Consider the following 23,541-nt stretch of genomic DNA (forward strand, 5'->3'; position numbering starts at 1 on the left):
GTAACCCGCCGGAAATATCTTAGAAAGATTACAACTATTAACTCCAAGTGCTTTCAAGCTTGCGTTCATGCCCTCGAGTCTCGGACCAAGCAAAGCTCTCCCATTGTAAACTGAACAACGACAGGTTCGATGATCAACAATCATTAATCAATGTTCAGTGCATGGAACATTCAATGACGCTCGGCCTGCATGACGCTGCAAAGACATCGTCCGAGTTTCTACAAACTGTTTTAAGTATCACAAACCGCGCACATTCCCTGGCAATCTGGGAGGAGCACCACGAACATCATTGCACCCATACGCATCGACGTCGTTCAGTATGTCATTGGGGACAAGCTCGGTCTCAAGCGAGTCTGACCGTGTTCATGAGCGCAATCTATCGAATCCTAAAAGATGAGCCAAGGAAGCTAATCTGAAACAACGGCCGCTGTGCTGTGGCCAATGTAGTATTAGCGCCCAGCTAGACAATTAGGTAGTCCATGAGCTGAGCCACTGGCTCCGCGTCTTAAAACTGCCTGTCTCGCTTTTTGTCGGCACTACACTATCACCCGATTCTCTCGCTAGAAAAGCATCTTCTGCTCACAACCGGCGTGCTCAACTTTTGCTACTGAGACCTACTCACTGCAATCCGCCATATCAACTTGATCGCTCACCGCGATGATCGTCGGATTCTTGACCAGAACTTGGATCACCATTCAACGTATCGCGCAATATCGACCCGGCGTCTATCAGAAGAACCCTCAGTCTGCTACAGCATCCGACTCTCTAGATTCTATGAGCACACAAGCCGAAACGGATGAAGACGGACGATCAGTGAGTCAATCGACAAACCCGTTAAAGCCTGTATGCTCACCGTTTGTTAGAAGATCACTAAAGCGGACCAGAGTGGTGGTAGTGGCCGTGTCGAGGTCCTTTCCCGATCGGCACCCCAGCTCCATATGAAAAACACAGCAATACCTCCGAAGCACATTCCAGTCCGCATTAACTTTCGGCATAGGGTAGGAACGAGTGGCCTAACTCTACGGGTACATCGAGCAGCATGCAAAGTGCTTGTCTTCAGGTTGACTTACTGATGGCACAGTCGCTGGGACCAATCGCCGGATTGTCACCTCCCATCGAGGACCTTCAAGCAATGATCGCAGCGATGTCATCAGTACCGCTCCCAGAGCCACTCCTGCGCAACATTCTCGAGGAAGACGAGCAGTGGTCAAGGGCGCCGGGCCTGCACGAGGGAGGAACAACGACTACAGCGACCTCAGCATCAGTAAGCAAATCATCCACTACACACGCATCCACACAACTCACCTTTCACTAAAGGACGCTGACGTACCCACAAACTTCACAAAGCACAGCGCACCTCGGAGGGCAGCCACATGCTCCGCTCCCTCCAGGACACGTGCCACAGGACTCTCCAAGAAGACCTCCATAGACTCCCTCGGAGACCTCGGCAAGGTGCTCTACGTCGAGTCGGCGTGCTGCCCGCAGAACATCTTCTTCACCGGCCTCCAACCTCTGCAGCCCATGATGACCAGCCGTCGTCGTCGTTGCTGCAGTATCTGTTGCGAGGAGAGCGCGCATCACCTTCAGTCCCGGAGATCCCATATGCGACCACATGAGCACGGACAGCTAGTCCATCCAGACAGTCCACGGAGCAGGCGAGCGCAGTCCCGACCCTCACCAACATGTAATATCCCCACCAACACTGCCTTGGACGGAGTCATCATTTACGAAACGAGTTGCGATCCACAGACTAGAGGTCCGACGCTGCCACAGGTGACACGCGCCCGACGGTGAAGATTGCGGGATGGACTATCGTGCGACGCATAGGTTCCTCTGTCATTGTCCGTTTTGTATTATATCTTGATTTTCTGTATGTAAAAGTGTTTTAATTAGTCAACAAATCGAAGCCTAAACGCGAAGAAGCGACTGACTATGTATCACTTCGCAAGCGGACCGGTATATCAGCCAGAGCGATGGAATTCACGTGGTATGCAGGTATGCATGCTTACCTATATATCTCAGCCCATGCACTACCGTGCTCATCTGGAATGAACGGAGAACATCGCAGCGGAGTGGAAGAAGACCTTGTACGTGGGAGATCAATGCTGGGGGTAGCGACAGGAGGATAAAGACGAAGATTACTCGTGGGATGATACGAATCGAGGAGCTGTATCGTCACGTATGAAGTTCAGAGTGGTCTGACTTTGCATTCGACCTAAACGACGACCGGGGTTGGCTACCCGTTCGCCGAATCGAAGATGTCCGTGTGGCGCGTCCTTTTGAGCATGAGACCCATAGACTGGATGACAGGCATGAGGAAAACAAGTCCACCGACGATGCATTTGCAGCACTCCGTCTGTTCTCCGCAGCCATAAAAGCATATTTCGAAGCCTCAACGCCATAATCCCTGGTAGATCAGGACGAATCGTTTGAAGATGCGTTGGCGAGGCACAAAATCGAAAATGGACACTTGATGCACGATATATACGGTCTTTTGGGTCAAAATTCCTGTAGAAACCTTTTGACTAGTCGACTGAATCAACCATGGACGTAAACGCAGTGTGTGATTGAAATAGGTTCCTAAATATTCCCAGATTTTCCAATGATTGGCTCTGTGGCCCGAAATCTCGCTTGTAGATGCCCTTGCTGCCTTGAAGAAGGATCTCAGAAGGTATAGAAACTGGTGCTATGCAAGGAAGTTAGATTCTTTCATATATTGGTCATTGGGTCTTGACGTTTGAATTTGAATGTCTAACCGATGCATTCTACGAAAGCAGCTTGCTATGTGTTCTCGGAGTCTCGAATCTCGTAGGGCCAAAGCAAATAATTGCGCGCCCATCAGATGAGGCCTTTGTTATTGGAAAAAGCAGTGCTGTTGACAGTGTGCGATAATGAGATGAAGAATACCAGCAGCTATATCGTAGTTCTGGAGGAATTTGATGTCGCGAAGCTAAAGAGGAGACCGTACGACAGTTGAAGAGAATCGCAGCGGCAGGCCATGCAACGCGCAAAGCTTCGGCGCTTCTTTAGGGCAGCGTTATTCGCGGTCATGTGATTATTGTGGACTCAACGCGACACGGTTGTGGCGCGCGCCACACAAATCTCTATTCCAAACTCTCAGACCTTAGACTCCTTATACATACAAATATGTATGCTTCCGTATTCGTATAGTATAAACAAGGCTTGAGAACGTTTCAAGGTGGCCTCTGTTTCGCCAGAAACTGTGTGCTCTCGTATAGCGCCTGGGCAAAAAAGGAAGGTCTGCGGCGATTGTTGTTTTACATATGAGGTCTTACGGTGTGTTCAAATGTTGATGAGCCTTGCACTGAAGGATGGAACTCGGAAACGTAGGCCGCGTCATATTGTTGTCCCGCCTCACTTCAACCCGTACAACCTTCCAATTCCGCGAGGGATTGAGCGACTGAGAGGCGTTCTCCTCGAACTTCATATCTGTTGATGGAGAAGACGGGAAAGGGCTCATAGCCACTCACCAAAAATGCACAGGTGATAAGAACTTATGGTCAAGTCTCGACTGCGGCGATGTCTGTGGCGCACGCCACTGCGGCACGCCATCGAGACGAGCCATGAGTCGCAGAGGGGGAATCAAGGTTGCACGACAACAGGTGGTTCTAACGACGTATGACAGAGAGAGATTATGATAGGCGTGAACATTCATTGGATGGGGTCAAGCGTACTCTACAAAATTGTAATCAGATATCATGGCTGAAAAAGAGGAGCAATGACACACTACCGTAGCTTAAAGAGCGATGCTAGCGACATCACGGGAGAAACCCTTCAGCATAGGCCCACGCAAGCGGGCCATTCCGAGGGCACTGTGGGCACACAAGCCGCGGTGAACTAGGCGCCCATGTTCAAGTCGCGCTCTCCCTCTCACCTCGCCACTCTTCATCTGCCACATCTCGCACTCCGCTCAATGGCCCACCTATCTGGAGCTCACTACGCGTATCATCAACCGCTAGGCGATGGACGAAAAGCGGCAAGACGCGTACCTATGCAGCCTTTGTCTCGCCGTCGTCCCGAAAACTCGACAGCAGGTAGCACCCCATATATTCGCGGCAACGCTAACTTGCCACCCGAACCTCCGTCCGCACCAATAAATCTGCGCAACGTTAAAGGTGACGGGACTGCCACACGACTACCGCGAAATACGTGGTTGGATGGTTTACCAAGTATCGACAATACACTCATGAACGCTGCTCCCCACGCAACCACACATAAGAGACGGCCAAGAACGGTCAAACTGTTAGTCAGCCTGACTAGCTACGTCCGTGACATTCTGTGTGCTTCCCTTGTATTATGCAGACTCATGGACGAGGCGACAAGCAAGTCGCTTTCCCGCCTGAGCTACTCTCCCCAATCCTAGGGGAGATGAAACTAAGTCAACTTGATGGAGCTGGGACCATACGTGGAGATGGAATCATGACCACTATGGCGGAGGACAACAAGGTGCTATCAGTAAGCCATGTCTAAGAATCGCAATGAATATGCTGACCTCCATTTAGTTGCCACCAGTCAACCTAGAGGATGAAGACGAGGAGTTGGCTGCGCCATTTAGGCCAGAATCTGATTCAATCCTGCTTTCGCCTTTGGGGCCAAACAACGTGGTCTCTATGGCCACGCACAGTGGATCGGAACCTGAGATGAACATATATATTAATAATGGGCGGCTGCATACTGAAGCGGTGAGGTCATCCCATTTCTTCGAGCTGTCTACTTACAACCGATGGTTTTGCATGCTCAACGGTAGACGAGCCGCACCTCGTTTCGACGAGCCCCATGGCTGAGCGCCACCACACAATTGCGTGGCTTGGATAAGAGAAGCGACGGATCGCACCAGCATCAGGCCGGTCAAACAGTGCCGAAAGCTGCTCAGCTGGCTCCAAAAGCAGCAGCTGCACTCAACTGGCTCGGCTTGATGAGGGAAGCGATAACAAGGCGACCAAGCCACGCACCAACCGCAGCGGACTCTGTCCACAAGAAGAGCACGGGCCACATACAAGCGACACCGACACCAATATGCAGGGGTAGTCGCTATCCCTTGCAGCTACCATCAGCCCCCCCCCCCTTCGTTTATCTTCTCGCACCCGATCGCAGGATGACGAAAACCGGGACACTGGTCCCACAAGCATATGTCATGAATTAATGGCGAGGAACTCAAGCAGCATATCCGATACTGCTGCAGAACAGGAGGATAGGGATGTGGGCCTGTCAGGAACTACCCGAGCGTTCGATAGCTTCGAGGCCGCAGCGGGGAAAATATTGAGCGAAAAAGATGAAGCAGAAAGGGACGCCTTGGACCAACTTCTGGTCGCGGTGGGCGATACATATCAATATCAGATGTGAAAGAATGATCCTTGGCCTATCGCGCAGTGAGAGAAGGACCGGGGCGAGAATGAGGTGTGTGGGAAAGATCTCAGAAGTTATTGCAACTTGTGCTATGCAAAGAAGTTGGTCAAATTATTATTTTCACACTTTGTCATGTAGTGAATCGTGAATCCTCACCTTTTAAACATGGACATTCAATTCGCCGTGTGTTCTCGGAAGGCGCATCTCGAGTCTCGTAGTACCTTCAGATGGGGACCTTTGTAATTGGTGAAAGCAGTGCTGCCAACGATGTGCAAGAGCGGGATCCGAAATGATAGCAGCTATATTGCTACCTCGGGAGGAACTTAATGTCGCGAAGAAAGAGGGAGCCGTGCGACGCTCGAGGGAATCGCAGCGCTGTCAGCGGCAGGGCGGAGACTTCGGCGGAGACTTCGGCGCTTGAGCAGCGCTATTCGCGGTCATGTGATAATCCAAGACTCAACGCGACCCGGTTGTGGCGCGCGCCACAGGCATCTCTACTCCAAATTCTCAGACCTTAGTCTTTCTGTAGTGCACACAAATGAGAAGATTTGCATATTCATACAATAATTCAAGACCGAAAAATGTTTCAGGTCGCCTCTGTTCCGCCTAAAACTATTTTTCTCGTGGGGTTACTTGGCAAGCTTGCGGCGATCATTGTCCTCTCGCCTGTTGAAGCAATCATCGCTCGCGTCGACGTACTCCAATGGTACGGCCAGATGCTCAAGCGGCCTTGCAATAGAACATAAAACTAGAGAACGCCACCTACACCGTAACATAATTCGTGACCTGCAGAAGGTGACGGAACATGTTGTCCTTCAATCTCGCAGAATACAGGAGAAAGCTAGTATCATACAGCTAAGGAGTATCTCATAGAGGATACTAGTGGACATGGCATCTTGATTGCCGCGGTGGAGTCTGGCACAAATAAGTGAGTCAGTGGAAGAGGAGGAATAATTTTGCATGCACGAACTCACGAGTCTCGCGCAAAGCGCACTGACCGTCTACGGACATCCCAGTGTTCACTCAGTATTTTGATAAGAGTCATAGGGAAACTAGTGGGAGGCCACCGGTGCCCACCAATGATAAGGGAGCGAACAGTAGATCAATGCGGACCACTTGAACATCCTTAAATCATGTATTAACGGAAGCAGGTTCTTCTCCACCGTTGCAGTCTCAAGCACCTGCCAAGCGGGCTGGGACGCACGGCATGACTGCCTAATGCAGAGAAGAGTCAACAATCAGGCCGCCGCTGAGTTTACGTAATGCGTCGCCACTCCCAAAACACAGACAATCAGCGCGCCTGCACACTGCTCTCGCCTTTGTCCTCAACCACTACGAGCGACGTCCTAAATCCCCTTTCAGAGCCTAATATTGACCCACCAACATTTTCGTCGCGTAGTGTGCGTGGCAGCGTGCAGCTTGACTTATGTCTCATATGCTTATCTTGTTGTTCTTTTCCATTTCCAGTATGTCCCTCTTCAGATCTACTGTGACCGCCATGAAGCGCGCCATACGTCGACTTCGTCGCCGTCCACGCGTCGCTCGAGTGAATCTCCAGGAATCATCCACAATCACGCAGGTTTTCAAGCCTATGAGTACACAAACGAACACGATCGAGAACGATCACCTCGGAAGTCAGGTAAACGTCAACCAGTCCGTAGCCGCCTGTGTGCTCACCATGCACATTCCCAAGCTCGGTCAAGCTGGACACCACTTCAGTGCGTACGGCAACGCTGTTGTTGACAATAACTCTGCGGTGTCCGTAAGGAACGGTTCGAAACGGGGCAGCAGAGAGGGAACACCCATGGAGGACGAGGGCGAGGACCCGATGGTGAGCCTTCAGTGCTGAATGAATCCAACAATATGCACATACCGATGTGGAATCCAGAGTGATCAAATATCATTGACCATAGCGTCGTCATCGGGAAGCAGCTCCAGCACTAGCGTTGCCAGTCGTCAGTTAGAGCACGTACAACTGGCTTATGACTTCATGGCCGCATATTCGATCGTGGAACAGAGGCGGGTTGCAATCGAGCATGCTAGGCAGGAGAGGGCTCGGGGTATCATTGGCAGCTTCTTCTCCAGGAACTGAACTCAACGACGAACCGAAAACGGAGGTGAGTTCTATGCGATCTTGGCCATCGCATGACGTTAACATCTTCCGTCCAGAGCTGTGTTATTTTTCGTTTCAATGATTTTGCGATTCCTGATCGAGTGACTCCGCGACATGTGGTGATCAGCGATAACTTGTATAGAGAGAGTATTCAACTACATAGTCTCATATTCGCTAAGAGACAGGATCTTACAAATCAAGCCGACAGGCTGGGTCTTATGAGATGGAAGACCTATAGAGTGACGGCGGCAGCACGACCTCCCAGTGTCGAGACCATTATCAAAGTATGCACTAAAATCCATGCAACGGTCAAACTCTCGGCCTACGAGATAGAACAGAGAGACTCACAGTGTAACCTACTATACACACAACCTTATTGGCTAGTGCGTAACCGTGACCAGCTTCTCACTGCCACTTGTGAGCCTCGCATGCCAAAGTCTACTTCTGAGGGGGGTACCTTTTGACAACCGCCACCTTAGAGTGTTCAGGCACTCTTGGAAACAACGACAATTGTATGAGGGGTAGAACACGAGGCAGCGGCAACGTTGATGTGATATGTGAAAGAAATGAATGAGGGCTTGGTCCGAGTGGCAGCGAGCGCCTGCATAAGCGCGCGATATGGGTACCAACCGCGCCGCTCGCTGCTACTTACCCTGCACACTTGTTCCCAACCAGACAAGTATCAGACACCCATCCTCCCTCGTTCTATTCATCGCACACTACTCACCAAACATCAATACATCTCAGTACGCGTCTTCTGTGCAAGTTTTGTCTCTGTTCTTCACCTTCGTCTTGTCTACCTCTCGTCGCGACTCTCCTCTAATTGAAGACGGCCATGTTCGGATTACTCAAGAAGCTTAAAAAAGCAGTCAAGACAAGGATACCTTATATCTTGCTTATTATACAGCCCCATCCGGAACTCTCAGAAGCGGTTTGCGGTCATCAAGCCATTCCCTACAGCCACAAATTCACCACTGTTGTAAGATCACAAGAAATTACGGACGCGTCAGACGAGGAGGGTCAAACTGTGAGTCAGCCGAAAATCACGTCCGTAATTACTTGTGTGCTCACCACGGAATCCTCGGCGATCTGGTACCGCTGCCACAGGGAACTTTCGGCACCATGGAGGACGATGAGGTGGACTGGAGCCGACTGGTTGACTTCAACAGGAGCGGGTCCAACTTCTACGGAATGGTAAACTTGATGATTAATGAACATCATGATCTACACAACTCATATCGTCACTAGTTCAACGGTCATCCGGTGCAAATTTATCCCCCACCGATCGAATTGATGCGTCGATTGCCTCGCGGTCGCGAGATGGTAGATGCATTCTTTCTCGAAAAGGACAGCGACGAAGGGGCGAGTTGGGATGGGGAAGGCGCAACCAGTGGAGTAGAACCTGGGCATATGTCGGAGGCGGTGAGTGGCATGAATCATACAACGAAGGAATGACAGCTCACTAAGTCTTCCTCATAGGAGCGGGTAACTGTGTACTCTGACACGTCATCCACTGCTGACTGGGAGCGTGAATACCGTGAGGGAGTGCACAACTCGGGCCGGCGCACCTCGCGGTGGGCCACCCTATCGCAACAATCCCCATCGCCTACATCCGGTCTGCTGTTCGAGACGGACAACCCAGGACAATCCGACCGCCACGAGCAAGCGGATGAGACCGGCCGCTGCAGCTTGTCCATGATTTCTAAGCTTTCATTGCAATCTCTGGTCCAGCTTCCCATGATACCTCGCGGCGTGGACCTGAATGCGGTGGATCCCGATATCCTCGGATTAGCCATGGAAGTTCTGAGCAGGGTGCAGGACTTTCAGGAGGAGATCTCGGAGGATGGCAGAAAGGATGTCCAGATGCCTTCGCAGCCAAAGGTTGCGATGTAAGCACCTGGCACGGCGTAGACGGACGGAATTGACATGTATATAGGTGAGGATAGTCTCGTGGAGATGGAGAGCAGGGAGGGTGCAAAGACACCTCGGATGGACTCGTAGTAGCTAGACAAATGTGCAAGGGACTGTATTCAACTACACGTCCATTAACAATGTTGTAACGCACCGGCATAGTTCAGGCTAAGGCTTCTGACGATAAGACCATATCGCGGGATGTTTTTAGGCTCCGTCGGCCGTGGCCACTCGGCGGCCAAAGTGACATGTGAGAATAAGCGCTTGAACACGACGCGTCCCTCTTGCTCCCTCCATCACTCCCCTTCCCCACATCCCACTCCAGCTAATTCTGTAGCGTGTAACGTTCGATACCTGTCGACTTCAGTAGGCAGGCTCTCAGATTCAACGGACTGCTGACCTATTCTGACGGGCCATTAAGCTTTACCACGTCTAACAGTCGCAACGATGAGTAACTCCAGCCACGTTGGTGGTTATTCCATAGTGTACATGCGACATTTGCTCGAGGAAAATGGACGTCGCTATGGTAATACGGATCATCTCCACCGGCGGTTCATGGAGGTCGTCGGTAGTCCCAGGAGACCGCCCCCTCGTATAGTGTTACCGAAAAGGAAGGACAAAAGGTTGCTGGTCCAGTCCGAACGGTCGGTGAGTGCGCTGTCATGGACGTCCATCGTGTCTTCCGTGCTTATGAGTGCCAACTCACCATGTATTAGAAAGATAGCAATGCGATGAAGTCGAACCATGGCGTGCGGCCGTCACTTGCTGTCGAGACGGAGCCTGAAGGAGGCATGCCAAAACCCAGGAGTGAAGAAGATGTTATGGATGGTAAACGCAGGCACAGTCACATGGTAAGTCACTCAGGTACATGAAAGCTCAATGACGTACTATCTTACATTATGCGACCAATGTAGGAGCAGAACACCGCGTATCCAGGGCCTGCAAAGTCCGGTACAGCTGCTGACCCCGAGGTCGGCTTGGATGCCATCGCGAATGGCACATGGACTGATGAAATGGGCGCCTTGCGCGAGCGCCGTCAAGAGGGACGGTTGACTGACATAGAGGTAAGTGGAAACGCGGAGTACAACATCGAAAGTTGCTCGCTCACCCATGAAATCCGCAGGATGATGAATCAAACTCGAGCGATGCCGAAACTGACTTGTCAGACACGCTGTCGGAGTCACCCATTGAAGAGGGACTTGAAAGCTCGTCCAAGAGAGAGTTTGCTGATGCATTCGCCGAGGACATTGACATGAATGGTCTAGATGATAATGTGCCAAGGAAGAAAATGAGGGCCGAAGCAGCATTTGGTGGTCATGACGAACAATCGGCCCTTCCGAACTTCGAAGCCAGCAGATTTTCTGGGTGCGTCTGCTGCGTTCTTATCGAGCGAGCGATATGCCTGACCTTTGATATTAGCCACGTTCCTGTTGCCCGACGCGAGCACGTCATAGGATCTACCTCTACTTCATCGCCGGTGCGATCTGACCTTGAGCTGCCATCGCGAGATGCAAGCCGTACATTGTAGACGAATTAGATGCGAGATGAACTCATTTCTTCAACTCCCCGAAACAGATGGTGTGCTGTGGGAGGATTATCACTGGCTCGGACTCAAGAAAATGACGTGTTGAGCGAAACGGACAGTTGCCTGAGTGAGGAGGCGCAGTTTTGAAGGTCAGGAAGTTGACGGATAGCTGGTGACGTTTTGAAAGGCTGGTTGAATAGGAACAAGTTGCTCTTCGTGGTTTGTCTTTGAATATTGACTATAGACTGATGCTCACCTTCGAAGTCGACACGGATATGCTCGTTCAGGTATAGCTGCCAAGACCTTGTCTTCACAATCTGGTAACACAGGTCTATAGAAAGGATCCCATTACGGAGAATAGCATCAACCGTCATTGAGCACGCAAGATCATCCAGTTGGCAAAGTCTGTGCCTCCGTGAGCGTCAATACCTGCAGCGAAGTTGTGAGTCACATATTGTGGCGACCAATCAGATGGCTAGATTCCAGTTGCGGCGTTGACGTGGTTCATCACTCAGCGGCTGTCGTGAATCGCAGGCCGCACGACTTCCGCTCAAGCAAGCAAAAGGTGCTCTGATGAGCTTGTGAAATCATATTTTCATAAAGAAAACAAATTCATAGCAGAACCCGCTTGAGGCCACCGGGGCCATCATCTTAGCCGTATACTACTACACCGCCTTCGACAGACGGATCTATTCCAAAATCTACGACTGCTCGCGCGTGGCTAGTACCAAGTCCCGACGCAAAGTCAGAATTTTATACTCAAAGATAGAATGAGTGAAAGTACCGTCTTAGGCAAGACAATAGCCGTTGCCCTCTGAGCGGTCAGAAAGACAAGTTCAGAGAACTATCATCCATAGCCTATAGGAAATATATAAGAGACAATAAAGACCTCCCAGAAGGGACCATCAGGCGCATTTCATTTTGCTCCAACACACTGTAAATCAACGGAAGACATCACAGACCATCCGACACATTTGCAGCCGAGGACACCCAACGAGGCTAATCAGGCAGCAGCACATAGCTTAGTAGTCTATCTTTCGCAGTGTCCAACACGCAGTAGTAGGGCCGTAACGTTTCTGGGTTACTGAGTTTCGAATCGGTTATTTCTGAGCTACAGATAACAAGTCTTTCGTAAATGTGCCTTTTATGCCCATAAGCCGTCATTGCAGATGAAGGAATAGTCTATATTGTCGTTGGTATACATTCTCACAGGTTGAAAATAGATCCCGCATTATGCCTTCCAACCATCTGCTAAGCATGCTTGCAGAAGTATGACTGTCATTTTTTCTGATGAACAACAACTACTTGTCTGAAAAATATACGAACGCCTTGGGATCACCATTATGAAGATGGACAGTAATGCCCGAAATACCTCATGTGTAGGAACGGATAGAGGCTGCAACGGTCGTTGTTCTATTCATAATTTCTCAACGATCATTCAGGATAACCCACGGTCGCATCGACTTGCAGAAGGTGAATACAGGGTATTGCAATATTCTACGGCGTCACATAATACTTAGCATGAACCTTGATTATGAAGGGTAATAGACGACGTACGACATGCAACGTTGACTGTCTCTATCTGACATAAACAGGGGAAATGTCTAACAGAAAATCCACAGCTACCACCGCATTATAGATCATCGCTGATGTATCTCAGAAAATCAATGGCTGCCGTTCAAAGCGCATCGATCAACTATGTCTAGGCAATCACTTGGAAAGTTGCACGCGGTTTCCGAGTTGGGAATGACTGAGAAAGAGGTCAGCCGATTGAACTTCTTATTGACGTGATGATTTGAAGACTTACGCAACGGAGCACAATACGTACGCATGAAACCAGAAGAAGGCTGTTCAATAACAACGTCTACACGCCTTCTGCTCTTGGAGTCCCACATACGCCATGGTGCGGCAACGAGGGCCTGGTGGACGACCGAGCTATCGCAGTGATCGAGCACCGATCCACAGCCTACGTGCGCTCGACGATGCTGCTAACGGTCACATTCTACCAATGCGACCACCGTACCGGAAGTAGAAACCATTGATTCCAACGCAATCAACTGAACGTTGCAAGCGGTGTCCAAATTGAGAATAAATGACAAAGAGGTCAGTTAATTGAAGTTCTCGTTGACGTGTATTGTGCGAAGACTTACGCCAATGTATGCGCCCGAAACCACAGAATCTATCCAATAGCCATGTCTACGTGCCTTCTGTCTTTGGAGTCTCACATACGCCGTGGGACGGCAACGAGGGCCTCATAGTCGACCGAGCCATTGCAGCGACCGAGCACCAAGATCCCCAGCCTGATATCAAGAGACGCACTAGAACGTGTCGTGCTTGTCGATTGGATGGATTATGCAGCATCCGAGCAAGCGGATAGCTCTGTCTTGATGAAGACCCTTTGAACATAGAGGCTACAGATAGCGTTCAAGACAACGAGTCACACGGAAGCATCTGGGTGAGACATCGTGGCCCATTCGTTTCCAACATGTCTTTGACGACGATGTAGACCATATTGATGCTACGAGGGAACGCATAGGACGAATAGGACGAGCGGGTAATATCCAGTCAGGGGATAACGCTTCAGATATGTTTTCGACGTTGCAGCCGTCATCGCGGACACAGATGGTCTCCTTCCGCGTCGAATGCGAGTGCGAAATTTCTGTTTTCCGTCCCAGAACGCATCGCATGCAAGATAATGGCGATCCGCGCAGGCTACAAAACTCCAGAAAATGCTGAGAAAATGAGTGGGGGAAATTACTTCGTCGTGGGGACGCGGGAGTGGCACGATTGTGTGGCGGCCAATCGCAAGCCTGGACCGCTGTGGCACGCGAAGCAAGTGGCCACAACCAACTTATTCGAATTCACCTACTAAAGACCAAATTGTTCAGCAAGTCCTTTGATCAATCATCCGGTCATCTTTGCTATGGTCGTCTCAATCGCATCTCAAAGCTGGCGTACAACTCAGGTCTGCCCGAACATGATAGAGACGATGAGAACGCCGTGCATTCAACGCGCCAAGCTCGACGAAGCCCTTCGAAACGTCCCTCCTTGCCAGTTCATCACAAAATCTATCTAATATATCTTGTGGCTCTTTTATAGGCCTTTCTGGCAATCAACCGGGGATCCCTGGGACTCACAATCTCCAGTAGCTATCCCTGCGAATGCAAGAGCCCTGTATTATCGCAAAGCCAGAAGTTTCTCCAAAACAGTCTTCTGGACACGACCTCGCACGTAAAATCTCTGATGCAATGTGAGATAGCCATATGTAGACAGCAACAGTGAGTAGGGATTCAAATTTACGCTTTTTACAGCACTTATTTTCAAAAACAATTGCGAGCAAAAAAAATCCAGCTGTGCAGAATCCCTGAATGCCAAAGGAGGGTGACCATCAATCCGTCGGCCATCCATCATGCATCCGTGTATCCATGATGGCCGGTACCAGGTAAGTTTGACGAGGGCAAGTGGCGGGACTCGCGAGGTCACGTGGTCGCGTCTGGGTACGTGCGCTTAAGGTGGCCAGTCTTGACCTACTATGTTGTGGAAAAAAAACCCCGCACCAAGGGATTCACAGTGCGTTGAGAGCGGTGACAGTAATCCCAAAACGATGGCCGTGGATGCGGACTGGGACCCCGTAGTTCCTCGCAGTATAATAGTAGATGATGATCGCGGTGCCCCGTCGGGTCAAGGGAACGACGATCATTGGTAGAATTACCAATAGAGGTGTGTCGCCAGGCGATCTGTACATAACGGAAATGAGAAGGGCCAGCCCCGCCGCACCAGAGACAAGAAAAGGAGCAAGGTATATAGATAACCGCAATTATACGCATATATTACACCCACGTCTCAACTAAAGTCCAACGTAGATTTCAGCACTCCAGTATATGCTGCGCGCGCGTGCCAGCCGCACGACCTTGCGCCGCGCCCTACACCCAGCCCAGCAAGCAAGCGCTGCGCAAGTCTAGGACGTCGACGCCGCTGCGGTTCTCTCGGTTCTCGGTCATGTCTGTTTCTGCTTCTGTGCGTTCTGCGGAGCAACGAATGGGTGATGAAGGGATGAGGGGATGAGATGAGCTGCGACGCTCATCGGATGCGGCCTGGTACCTCGCGTGTGACGTAGTGCCAGATGTAGTGCGTCCAGCCTTCGAGCACGCCGGCGCCGGTCATGATATGCAGACAATCGCCTGCGGAATGCTAACAACGAATAACACGGTGAGTAATAGCAGAGTAAAGGAAAAGGCAGGACTCACCGCGTCGGGACGGAGAAGTGCCGGTCGGTCTATCGGCAGATAGTGAATATCAGGGAAAGCAGGCGAGGACAGGGTCTCCTGAATTGCGACGGCCAGTCAACGACAGTTCCTGTACAGATGATGCCCGCACTCACCTCGAATATTCGGTTAAAATCCTTGATACTTCCCCAATTATACCAGTTCCACCGGAACGACTTCCACTCGGTCCACGGCCTCCTCTCATCATGACAATCCTCATGCCCCGGCAAATACGCCCTAATCACCACCTGCCGCTCAACCCCACCCCTCCTCCCCAACCCAAACCACCGACCGGACCTCCTCTCCTCCTCCTCCCGATACCCATCCATCATCCCCTGCACCTCCTCCGCCCACCTCTGCATACTCACCCCAAAGAACCCCAACACACCCGCAATCCCGTCCCCAGGCTGCGCCGGATCCGCAAACCCAGACATGAGCGTCGTCGTCCAATGGCCCGCCGTGCTGATCACGAGTGTGGAGTATCGCAGGGGCGCGGGCTGCAAAAATATCTCGCGTACGTACTCGCGCGGGGACATGCTCCAAAACTGCTCGTCGCTGAACAGCGGCTTTGAAGGGAGCCTGAGCGCCTCGCCGTCCGCCTCTGCGCCCGAAGGATAGAGCTCTGCGTAGAGCGCCTCGAGCTCGGGCCGGTCGAGGAGCAGGTCGACGCGGCGGAAGGTCACGAGCGGCGTCTTTTCGATGTCGAAGCCCGGGGGGAGCGCGAGATGCCGGAGGAGTGGCGACGTGGGCGAGAGGTAGAGGTTTTGTGGCCATGCGCGGTCGAAGTAGGGGTTCTCGGTGTAGTTGGGCGTCGCGCGGACGTGCGGGAAGAGAACGCATGAGAGCGAGAAGAAGTGGTTCTCGGTTACCGAGTCTGGGGAGATATCAATTCAGTAACAGTGTTTGGGAGGTAGAAGTGCCTGAAATTGGGTGACAGCGCCTCAACCCGCCCTATCAGCCTGCGGCTATCTACATGCGCTTAGCAGTGGAATAGCTGAGCCTGACGTTATAGGTATGGCGAAGTAGACCAGTGCTGACGCGCGCTGCGCCTGCCATCACTGCTGCGCGGTCAATAGACACGCCAAATGACGCATTGCGCTATCTGTGAGGCACCCACTAGAGCTGCAGATATGTCTGACCGATGCATCGCTGCAGCTCACACCACCACATCGCGCTCTGTTGGCGGGAGGGCGATGGTGATGAGGTCGATAGCCTCAAACACACATCAAAAATAAAGTCAAAGATATGGCCAAGTAGACCATGGCTGATGCGCGCCGCGCTTGCCATCACTGCTGCGCGGTCAATAGACACGCCACATGATACGTTGCACTATCTGTGAGGCACCCCCCAGAGCCGCAGACAGGTTTAACCAGTGCATCGCTGCAGCTCAGTTGGCGGGAGGGCGATGGCGACGAGGTCGACGGCCACAAACACATCGAAAATGATTGTTTGAACGTTAAGGGTATGGCCAAGTAGACCATGGCTGATGTCGCGCCTCAGCCTGCGGCTATCTGCATGCGCTTAGCAGTGGAATAGCCCAGTCTGACGTTATAGGTATGGCCAAGTAGGCCATGGGTAACGCGCGCTAGGCTTGCCATCGCTGCTGCGGGGTCAATAGACACGCCAAATGACGCGTCGCGCTATCTGTGAGGCAACGCTGGAGCTGCAGATAGGTCCGACCGATGCATTGCTGCAGCTCAGACCACCACGTCGCGCTCTGTTGGCGGGAGGGCGATGGTGATGAGGTCGACCACCTCAAACACATCGAAAATGATTATTTGAACAATAGAGGTATGGCGAAGTAGACCAGTGCTGACGCGCGCTGCGCCTGCCATCACTGCTGCGCGGTCAATAGACACGCCAAATGACGCATTGCGCTATTTGTGAGGCACCCCTTAGAGCTGCAGACAGGTCTGAACGATGCATTGCTGCAATTCAGAACATGCCGCGCTCTGTTGGCAGGAGGGCGATGGTGATGAGATCGCCCCCATCAAACACATCGAAAATGATTACTTGGATGCATTACTCACCGCCAATCAACAGCCAGCCACCCTTCTCGACCATATCCTTGACAAGCGCCTCGCCGTCGAACGGACGGACCTCGCATTCGTCGGGCGGAGTCCACTGCCAGCTATGTGCGCCGGGGAAGCGACCCCACTGAGCCTCGTTGTCAGCCGCGAGGTGCCACCAGAACTCGCGGTCGCTCGCGCAGCCCTCGAATCCAGCAAAGTCGAGGATGTCCTCCTTGCGATGCATGGTCATGTCGGGGTGGTCCGGCAGCGAGAGGTTCTTGGGCGTCCATGCGCCATCGGCGTATGCTTGTGGGGGGCAGGTGCTGCGGTAGCGCGGCTCGGAGACGTGGATGAGGGAGTCGAGGGCGTGGGAGAGGGGGGAGAGGTAGAGGAAGTAGAGGAGGCCGCCAGCGAGGGCTGCGAGGAGGAGGGTGCGCGGGACGTGCGTACGGGAGGGCAACCCGCGGAAGATTCCCTTGCTCATCGTAGTGGCTGGTGCGCGGAAATGGCACGGATCCAGGAAAGAGAGTGGAGTTCTTCAGACAGAAGAACAGAGAAAGGCTCTGGGGGTATGTGAGAGGAAGGAGAGCTACGGAGGAAGGGAAAGGCCCGGCTGCAGATGGTTTTTGCAGGACGTCTTGGCACATCGGTGTGAATGCGAGCCGGCGGCTGGTGGCTCTGCGCAGTTACGGGGCTCTTCTTCCATACGAGCTGATCGTGCTTCCGCTGTGGCTGACGTCGAGGGGCGATCCACCTTGGGCGTTCCATCTTTGGGCTCGTCCGCAGCAGGCAGGGCGCTCCCTCTTCATTCTTTCCATCTCGGCAAGCGCCGGCCGCCACCGGATGTTACTACGCAGGCGCCAAAGGATTCAAACTGTATGCTAGCTCTGACATGTACCTGAATTATCGTTAGGGTGTGGATATGCCATCAGTAGAACAGACGCGAATAGTCGACTTGAAACGGACGAGGATGGACGGCAACGTCGGAGAATGGTTAGGTAAGGTGGGATCTAGATAGAGGCAAACTCGGATCAGCCACAATTCTCTCCCCAGAAAGACTATCGAGCCGACTCGCAATATACCTGTTGCAACGACCAGGACCTGTGGCTTAGAGCTTAGCGTCTCAGACCATGTCATGCGAGTACATGCGATGTCTGCGCAAGCGATATCATATACTCTGTTCGTCCTACGCAGAGCTCAAACAGGGTACTTACTCCTCGGCTCGGTTGCCATGCTACCTCTCGTCCATCCGAGAACCATCCAGGAAGCATGTAACTCATCGAGATGCACTCCGATGGCGACGAAGGCGAAGAAGACAAGCGCTTGCGGCTCGGAGATCGGACTAATTCGAGGAATCGTCGGTTAAGGCCGAGCAGCTGGTTGACACCCGACAGAGGCTTGCTATCACAACCGCCAACTGCAACTGGTCACTTCGAGATGTCCGACTTCCATCGTGGCGATTGCACCTTTTAAGGCTGCTCCGACGTTGTCACCCATCGCATTTGCGTGGTGAGTCGCTTCCTCTTGGCGAAGTTCGAAGAATGCGGGAAGCAGGGAGGAGGCAGCTTCAAGGAGAGCAACTTAATGATTTCGTAAGTGAAGTGATCATGTCTTGCTCGAAAATGCTCGTACTGAGAGCTTGGAAGACGAAAACGTTTGCCGTAGTTTGTAGTTCAAGCACTATTGCAGATGAGGCTCTAGACGAAAATGCTCTCTCAAAGAGGACACATGTCATCATATCCTAGATATATGCAGGCGCAATGACAATTGGGGGCTACAGCGCGCAGCGACTAGCTAACGGAAAACGCATGAACGCCGAGAGTTTCGCCACTTCGCATCCAGTTGAACCTGTGCTTGCACTCGCACGGCTACTTCGCGTCGGATCTTCCATATGCTACTGCGGTCATATGTTTAGCGTTCGTCATTGATTCATCTGTCTCCATGTGGTACGGCACATATTCATCTGTCTCCGTGCGGTGCAGCACGCGCTAACCAGGATACAACCCTCGTTGATGCTCCACAGTCATCCGTTTCATCGCGAGATATCACCGAGTCGCCATCACTCCTCACGACCAGTCTCACTCGCTAGTCCTTGGAGGAATCAGTACTTGCGCACTCGATGAGGCTGCGATGGAACAGCTGGGACTTGGCTAGTATCTTTGCTTTGCGACAGGACCGCATTGCCGATGGGAACCGAGCTTTCCGAGTCTGCCACTGTGACGTCAATGGAGACCCGAGTGAATGCTTCGGAGCTGGGCGCGGATCCATGGGAAATGGGTAAAGGTCGGGGGTTTACTGAATGCCGCCGTTCACGACTGTACCTGCATGAATGGCGCGTTATGTGCTGGATAAAAAGACATGTCTCCGTCCATCTGTTTGGAAGTCTTCTGTTACATCTCGCTGCGTGGCCGCATCCGAGCGAGCGTTAGTCATAATACATAAATCATTGGTAGTACCATACCAAATACGAGAGTCGCATTCCAACAACTTCTAGAAATGCGTCGTGTATTCAGCTCGGTGGCCCTGATCTAGCCTCACGATTGGCCGCCACATGCCACATGGTGACGTTGCCACTCACCCGGCGCTCGCTACGACGATGTAATTTCCTCCCTCATTTTCTGAGCATTTTATGGCGTTCTGTGGTCTACTTGGATCGCCATCCTCTTAGCTGCCATCGTTCTGCTTGTGGTGAACGAGAAATATTTGGCTTGATGTCGATACCGACGAAAAGTGCTTTGTACTCGAAGACGTGGCGATGACGAACCGCTTCATCATCTTCTGCCTGTCGCAAACTCATTCCTGTGTTCATTCGTAACGTCTATGTTAGTCTATACGCTCGTCAAGGGTTTCATATTAAACAATAACTCACGATATTCGCTCCCAAACGCTTCCCAGACTTGCCAACTTGCGCATTAACGATAGCCTTCGGTCTATAGAGGCTGCATCCAGACGGAGCTATCTTCAATCCCTCGAGTGCTGTGTAGAGCCTTCCTCTTCACGGCTTCAGCATCTTGGAATGGCCGTGGTGATGTCAGGCTGAGGAGGTCGGTGTCCATGGCCGTGATAGATCGCCAGAATAGAACGAGGTCCACAATGGCGTCCGATAGCGTTTGTGGTGGGAGTCAAAGCGTGATGGAAAGGGACGGGGTGTTATGGATGAGGGATGGGTGCGTAAGTGATCAATATTACGATATCATGAAAAAGATGGCTGAACTCACTGCATCGTCATCACTACCTTTACTTTGATTCGTGTCTTTCTTCACCTGAAAGCGCGTTTCATATGTGCTTCCCACTCACGTTGTCGTCCCTGTGGATCGTCGCTATAGCAGGAGGTGACCTTCGATGACACTATGCTTCACATATGGTAAGAAGAGCACACGTCCGCAGATACAAGCTGGGTCAGATTACTCACGAAATAACGTACAACTGCTGTGACAGGTCATCCACTCGGGGAGGCAGCTCAAGCACACCTGTCGGCCACCAACGGAAGCGTCATGTCCAGAGTGCTGAAGAACGATGCCAGCGGCCTTTCGAAATGGCATCCCATGCGTTCTATTGTCGCAACTAAGCATAGCGGGCTGGCCACTGTCGTGAATCTCGCAACCTGTGGCGCGCCGAACAAGACCACTTCAAGAATATATTGTCGAAAACGCCCCATTTGCGATTATCATGTCCAGACCCTGAAGGACGACCACGACCTCAGCGTCAGCGGCGTTCTTGATGCGTCACCCTGGACGTTCTGTTGTCGCAATGAAGTATAGCGGGCTGGCGTTTACTGTGAAACGCGCGACGTGTGGCGCGCCGAACAAGACCTTTACTAGAATAAATCGTCAAAAACACGTCGTTTGCAATTGTTCACGACTTTCCTATAACAAGCTCTTCTCCCCACAGCAAAATCCAGCTGCTTTGTGCTTGCATCCTGGTGATCGTGGAAGGCGAGTTGGAGGGAAAGGACAACGACGAGACACGAGTGGATGCTCACGCGCACAGGCGTCTACACGTCTGTGGCGGAAGTGCCACTCGGTGCTCCAGTCGCTGATTGGCTGCGCAATAGCGCAGAATCTCTCCTGGTCCTAAGGCTATTCTTTGCGCAGAGAGGATACAAGATAAAATATGATGGGTGAGTGTCTATAGCCTATTGGCACAGGACGTAGTACATAATGATATTCGTAGTTTCGCAGGTCATCGTCTCATCACCGTATATCTTATACACCGTCACGTCGGTTTGCCCAAGCATATATATACCACAAACATTCCTCCCACGTTCACGCAATCCATCCGTTCAACGCCCTCTCTTCCGCCTTGGGAGTCCGCGACGCCGCATCAACGATGGTCTACTCTTCCGTCGCGCTGCCAGAGAGCACGCAGAACCCGAACGGGGTGCTCGATCCGCGCTTCTTCCTATACGAATAGGAGAGGCAGCGTTGCATGTCTTCCTCCGAGCAGCATGCTATCTCGACCCAGTCGTTTCGGGGCATCTTGCCATCGTCGGCGGCGTCGTTGTGGAGCTCGGCCTTATCACCGAGGCTTATGTCCGACGAGGGCCCTGAAGAGCTCGCTCCTGAGCCTGAGCCTCCCCTGTAGTCATCCTCAGAGTTCGCAAGGCCGGCGCTCGGTCCTGCGGACGACTTGCAATTTCTCAATGCATCAACTCTAACCCTGTAACGCGGCAAATCGATATGCTCACCAGTCGCGAGGCCAAAGATGCGTCCATCCGCCACTTCTTAAACATCTCCAGAGCCAAGCCCCTTGCCCACTCGTGTTCGAGAACGCTGTCGTTCTCTTCTTGCAAGAGCGATACTGTCGACTCTGCGGCGGAGGCCGTTGGCGTGCCTTGCTCCGAGGATTGGAATGCGCGGAGGAGGGGGCCTCCAGTCTGTCAACGACAGATGAGGGACAGCAGAATAGGAAGAAGGTCGTCAACTTTGCTTACCATCCAATCCTCGTTCACCTCATTCCCATTCTCTCCACTGTCGCCCCTCACTTCAAATGCTTCCTCCAGGACTGTCTCCTGGGGCAGTGGCGGGAGCTGATTCGTGTGTCATGATCAACGACGGTGGATTTATGGAGACATTAATGTTATATAGTGGTGAGTGAACAGGTTTTGACGGGCGCGATGGGAAGCAATTGACTCACCGGTTTGTCCCTTCCGCTCGTCAAACTTTGTTCACTTGCAGTGACCGTGACCTTGTCTGCGACACTCAAGGTCGCCTTGGCTGCGACGGCCTCCATGTACGTTCAGGCCCATTCTGAAGGATTGTGGTCGACTTGATGGGCTGGCAACATCTGCATGACCTTACTTCTATTCGACACGCGAGGCTTTTTGAAGAATCCAAGAGCCATGGGAAATTCTGCAGCGACGAAGGGGATGAGTGTTCCGATGCGCCTTGCTAAGGAGAAGCCTCCTTTACCTCTATGCGACTAAGAAGATGGAAGAAATGTAGCAGGTATCGGCGGAAGGGGCGCAAGTTGTCGTGGTCAAGAGGCAAATCGCGCGAGTGGCAAGCCACCATCGATAGCGAGCGCTTATTGGATTGATCGCTGAGGGTGGCGAGTGGCGAGTGGCGACCAATGAATGTGTCCTCTTGAGCATTGGGATGGTAATATGGGTTTCGCTGCACTGTGAGTACAATATATTCTTCGAATGCATTTATCAGGATTTATGTAATTGGATCTACAAGAGACGTTATCCGAAACCAAATCTGGTTGCCGTCAATGGGCACCAGTTATCGTGTGGATGTGCCATAGCGCAGAGCATCCGCTGATCATGAAATGAAGATATGTGGAAATATATCCCAAAGCGCAATACAATCGGTAAGAACATGCAACGTATCGACAGAAGATATGGCTGATTGAAAACCACATAGCTCCCCACACCAACGTTGCATCTCCATATAGCTTACATCCTGCCGCGCCGCTTTATCCTCGTAATTTCTTCTACGGTTTCACCCCAATTCCGCCGTCGAACGTCCCGTCCTTCCTCCCACGAGCCCGCGGACATACAATGACTTGTAAGTCCATAAATGGGGTAGTTCACGCTCGGAGTGAACGCTTCAGGGCTGAGCGCAGATCTATGGGAAGTGGGTAAAGGTCCGGCGTTCACTGAATGCCGCCATCCACGACTATACTTGCATGAGTGGCGCGTTATGTGCTGCATACAAAGACATGTCTCGCTCCATCTGTTCGGAAATCTTCTGTTACATATCACTGCGGTGGCCTCACCCGAGCGAGCGTTAGTCGTAATACATAGATCATGCGTATCATACCAAGTACGAAAGCCGCATCCCAACAACTTTGAGAGATCGGTCATATATTCAGCTCGGTCTAGCCTCACAATTGGCCGCCACA

At 51.9% G+C, this 23,541-nt stretch overlaps 15 protein-coding genes across 15 annotated transcripts; 11 read left to right on the forward strand and 4 right to left on the reverse strand.

Annotated features, from left to right (window-relative positions):
* The first annotated feature begins 609 nt into the window (after window positions 1-609).
* On the forward strand, window positions 610-1,348 carry LAESUDRAFT_728195 (uncharacterized protein). The gene is made up of 3 exons (XM_040909385.1): window positions 610-772; window positions 854-1,244; window positions 1,306-1,348. Exons 2-3 carry the CDS (start codon window positions 1,040-1,042, stop codon window positions 1,323-1,325), a joined length of 225 nt encoding a protein of 74 aa, XP_040762100.1. The 5' UTR covers window positions 610-772; window positions 854-1,039; the 3' UTR covers window positions 1,326-1,348.
* Window positions 1,349-1,570: 222 nt separating this feature from the next.
* LAESUDRAFT_728197 (uncharacterized protein) lies at window positions 1,571-2,882 on the reverse strand. Its single transcript, XM_040909386.1, has 4 exons — window positions 2,143-2,882; window positions 2,010-2,084; window positions 1,931-1,940; window positions 1,571-1,868 (listed from the first exon to the last, which is right to left on the reverse strand). Exons 1-3 carry the CDS (start codon window positions 2,400-2,402, stop codon window positions 1,931-1,933), a joined length of 345 nt encoding a protein of 114 aa, XP_040762101.1. The 5' UTR covers window positions 2,403-2,882; the 3' UTR covers window positions 1,571-1,868.
* A 719-nt stretch (window positions 2,883-3,601) lies between these two features.
* LAESUDRAFT_306548 (uncharacterized protein) lies at window positions 3,602-4,447 on the forward strand. The gene is made up of 2 exons (XM_040901924.1): window positions 3,602-4,213; window positions 4,310-4,447. Exons 1-2 carry the CDS (start codon window positions 3,869-3,871, stop codon window positions 4,382-4,384), a joined length of 420 nt encoding a protein of 139 aa, XP_040762102.1. The 5' UTR covers window positions 3,602-3,868; the 3' UTR covers window positions 4,385-4,447.
* A 2-nt stretch (window positions 4,448-4,449) lies between these two features.
* On the forward strand, window positions 4,450-4,805 carry LAESUDRAFT_761203 (uncharacterized protein; the record flags this gene model as incomplete). Its single annotated transcript, XM_040912878.1, has 2 exons — window positions 4,450-4,476; window positions 4,524-4,805. The coding sequence occupies 2 exons, from the start codon at window positions 4,450-4,452 to the stop codon at window positions 4,803-4,805; spliced, it is 309 nt and encodes a 102-aa protein (XP_040762103.1).
* A 37-nt stretch (window positions 4,806-4,842) lies between these two features.
* On the forward strand, window positions 4,843-5,668 carry LAESUDRAFT_728202 (uncharacterized protein). Its single transcript, XM_040909387.1, has 3 exons — window positions 4,843-4,923; window positions 4,974-5,456; window positions 5,524-5,668. The coding sequence occupies exon 2, from the start codon at window positions 5,164-5,166 to the stop codon at window positions 5,362-5,364; it is 201 nt and encodes a 66-aa protein (XP_040762104.1). The 5' UTR covers window positions 4,843-4,923; window positions 4,974-5,163; the 3' UTR covers window positions 5,365-5,456; window positions 5,524-5,668.
* On the reverse strand, window positions 4,878-5,304 carry LAESUDRAFT_306545 (uncharacterized protein). The gene has a single exon (XM_040901923.1). The coding sequence runs from the start codon at window positions 5,148-5,150 to the stop codon at window positions 4,920-4,922; it is 231 nt and encodes a 76-aa protein (XP_040762105.1). The 5' UTR covers window positions 5,151-5,304; the 3' UTR covers window positions 4,878-4,919.
* Window positions 5,669-7,158: 1,490 nt separating the features above from the next.
* Window positions 7,159-7,752, forward strand: LAESUDRAFT_728207 (uncharacterized protein). Its single transcript, XM_040909388.1, has 4 exons — window positions 7,159-7,197; window positions 7,255-7,406; window positions 7,474-7,613; window positions 7,674-7,752. The coding sequence occupies exons 1-3, from the start codon at window positions 7,172-7,174 to the stop codon at window positions 7,560-7,562; spliced, it is 267 nt and encodes an 88-aa protein (XP_040762106.1). The 5' UTR covers window positions 7,159-7,171; the 3' UTR covers window positions 7,563-7,613; window positions 7,674-7,752.
* A 965-nt stretch (window positions 7,753-8,717) lies between these two features.
* Window positions 8,718-9,130, reverse strand: LAESUDRAFT_728208 (uncharacterized protein; the record flags this gene model as incomplete). The annotated part of the gene is made up of 2 exons (XM_040909389.1): window positions 8,960-9,130; window positions 8,718-8,890 (listed from the first exon to the last, which is right to left on the reverse strand). A coding segment is annotated over exon 2 (173 nt), but the record flags the coding sequence as incomplete, so codon positions are not given.
* Window positions 8,843-9,533, forward strand: LAESUDRAFT_728209 (uncharacterized protein). Its single transcript, XM_040909390.1, has 2 exons — window positions 8,843-8,882; window positions 8,944-9,533. Exon 2 carries the CDS (start codon window positions 9,176-9,178, stop codon window positions 9,371-9,373), a length of 198 nt encoding a protein of 65 aa, XP_040762108.1. The 5' UTR covers window positions 8,843-8,882; window positions 8,944-9,175; the 3' UTR covers window positions 9,374-9,533.
* LAESUDRAFT_728210 (uncharacterized protein) lies at window positions 9,461-10,171 on the forward strand (the record flags this gene model as incomplete). Its single annotated transcript, XM_040909391.1, has 3 exons — window positions 9,461-9,492; window positions 9,554-9,747; window positions 9,794-10,171. A coding segment is annotated over exon 3 (277 nt), but the record flags the coding sequence as incomplete, so codon positions are not given.
* Window positions 10,172-10,536: 365 nt separating this feature from the next.
* On the forward strand, window positions 10,537-11,132 carry LAESUDRAFT_728212 (uncharacterized protein; the record flags this gene model as incomplete). The annotated part of the gene is made up of 2 exons (XM_040909392.1): window positions 10,537-10,552; window positions 10,696-11,132. 2 exons carry the CDS (start codon window positions 10,537-10,539, stop codon window positions 10,917-10,919), a joined length of 240 nt encoding a protein of 79 aa, XP_040762110.1. The 3' UTR covers window positions 10,920-11,132.
* Window positions 11,133-14,996: 3,864 nt separating this feature from the next.
* Window positions 14,997-17,437, reverse strand: LAESUDRAFT_658093 (uncharacterized protein; the record flags this gene model as incomplete). Its single annotated transcript, XM_040904730.1, has 4 exons — window positions 14,997-15,107; window positions 15,164-15,241; window positions 15,298-16,055; window positions 17,212-17,437. 4 exons carry the CDS (start codon window positions 17,435-17,437, stop codon window positions 14,997-14,999), a joined length of 1,173 nt encoding a protein of 390 aa, XP_040762111.1.
* Window positions 17,438-18,327: 890 nt separating this feature from the next.
* LAESUDRAFT_728215 (uncharacterized protein) lies at window positions 18,328-18,587 on the forward strand (the record flags this gene model as incomplete). Its single annotated transcript, XM_040909393.1, has 1 exon — window positions 18,328-18,587. A coding segment is annotated over one exon (232 nt), but the record flags the coding sequence as incomplete, so codon positions are not given.
* A 1,826-nt stretch (window positions 18,588-20,413) lies between these two features.
* On the forward strand, window positions 20,414-21,061 carry LAESUDRAFT_307090 (uncharacterized protein). Its single transcript, XM_040901928.1, has 2 exons — window positions 20,414-20,557; window positions 20,632-21,061. Exons 1-2 carry the CDS (start codon window positions 20,536-20,538, stop codon window positions 20,952-20,954), a joined length of 345 nt encoding a protein of 114 aa, XP_040762113.1. The 5' UTR covers window positions 20,414-20,535; the 3' UTR covers window positions 20,955-21,061.
* LAESUDRAFT_306849 (uncharacterized protein) lies at window positions 21,062-22,016 on the forward strand. Its single transcript, XM_040901927.1, has 2 exons — window positions 21,062-21,313; window positions 21,367-22,016. Exons 1-2 carry the CDS (start codon window positions 21,168-21,170, stop codon window positions 21,848-21,850), a joined length of 630 nt encoding a protein of 209 aa, XP_040762114.1. The 5' UTR covers window positions 21,062-21,167; the 3' UTR covers window positions 21,851-22,016.
* The last annotated feature ends 1,525 nt before the right edge of the window (window positions 22,017-23,541 follow it).

This window comes from Laetiporus sulphureus (assembly GCF_001632365.1).
Source record: "Laetiporus sulphureus 93-53 unplaced genomic scaffold LAESUscaffold_33, whole genome shotgun sequence".
NCBI lineage: Eukaryota > Fungi > Basidiomycota > Agaricomycetes > Polyporales > Laetiporaceae > Laetiporus > Laetiporus sulphureus.

Coding starts and splice junctions, on each gene's coding strand:
- LAESUDRAFT_728195 (XM_040909385.1), top strand. CDS start 1,040: ATGCAAAGTGCTTGTCTTCAGGTTGACTTACTGATGGCACAGTCGCTG. Junction 1,245..1,305: donor GCACGAGGGAGGAACAACGA/CTACAGCGACCT, acceptor CACACAACTCAC/CTTTCACTAAAGGACGCTGA.
- LAESUDRAFT_728197 (XM_040909386.1), bottom strand. CDS start 2,402: ATGGCGTTGAGGCTTCGAAATATGCTTTTATGGCTGCGGAGAACAGAC. Junction 2,085..2,142: donor CGATTCGTATCATCCCACGA/GTAATCTTCGTC, acceptor CCCACGTACAAG/GTCTTCTTCCACTCCGCTGC.
- LAESUDRAFT_306548 (XM_040901924.1), top strand. CDS start 3,869: ATGTTCAAGTCGCGCTCTCCCTCTCACCTCGCCACTCTTCATCTGCCA. Junction 4,214..4,309: donor TCGACAATACACTCATGAAC/GCTGCTCCCCAC, acceptor CTGTGTGCTTCC/CTTGTATTATGCAGACTCAT.
- LAESUDRAFT_306545 (XM_040901923.1), bottom strand. CDS start 5,150: ATGCTTGTGGGACCAGTGTCCCGGTTTTCGTCATCCTGCGATCGGGTG.
- LAESUDRAFT_728202 (XM_040909387.1), top strand. CDS start 5,164: ATGGCGAGGAACTCAAGCAGCATATCCGATACTGCTGCAGAACAGGAG.
- LAESUDRAFT_728207 (XM_040909388.1), top strand. CDS start 7,172: ATGGAGGACGAGGGCGAGGACCCGAT. Junction 7,198..7,254: donor GACGAGGGCGAGGACCCGAT/GGTGAGCCTTCA, acceptor ATGTGGAATCCA/GAGTGATCAAATATCATTGA. Junction 7,407..7,473: donor GCGGGTTGCAATCGAGCATG/CTAGGCAGGAGA, acceptor TCAACGACGAAC/CGAAAACGGAGGTGAGTTCT.
- LAESUDRAFT_728209 (XM_040909390.1), top strand. CDS start 9,176: ATGATTTCTAAGCTTTCATTGCAATCTCTGGTCCAGCTTCCCATGATA.
- LAESUDRAFT_307090 (XM_040901928.1), top strand. CDS start 20,536: ATGACACTATGCTTCACATATG. Junction 20,558..20,631: donor GACACTATGCTTCACATATG/GTAAGAAGAGCA, acceptor CTGCTGTGACAG/GTCATCCACTCGGGGAGGCA.
- LAESUDRAFT_306849 (XM_040901927.1), top strand. CDS start 21,168: ATGCTCACGCGCACAGGCGTCTACACGTCTGTGGCGGAAGTGCCACTC. Junction 21,314..21,366: donor TACAAGATAAAATATGATGG/GTGAGTGTCTAT, acceptor TGATATTCGTAG/TTTCGCAGGTCATCGTCTCA.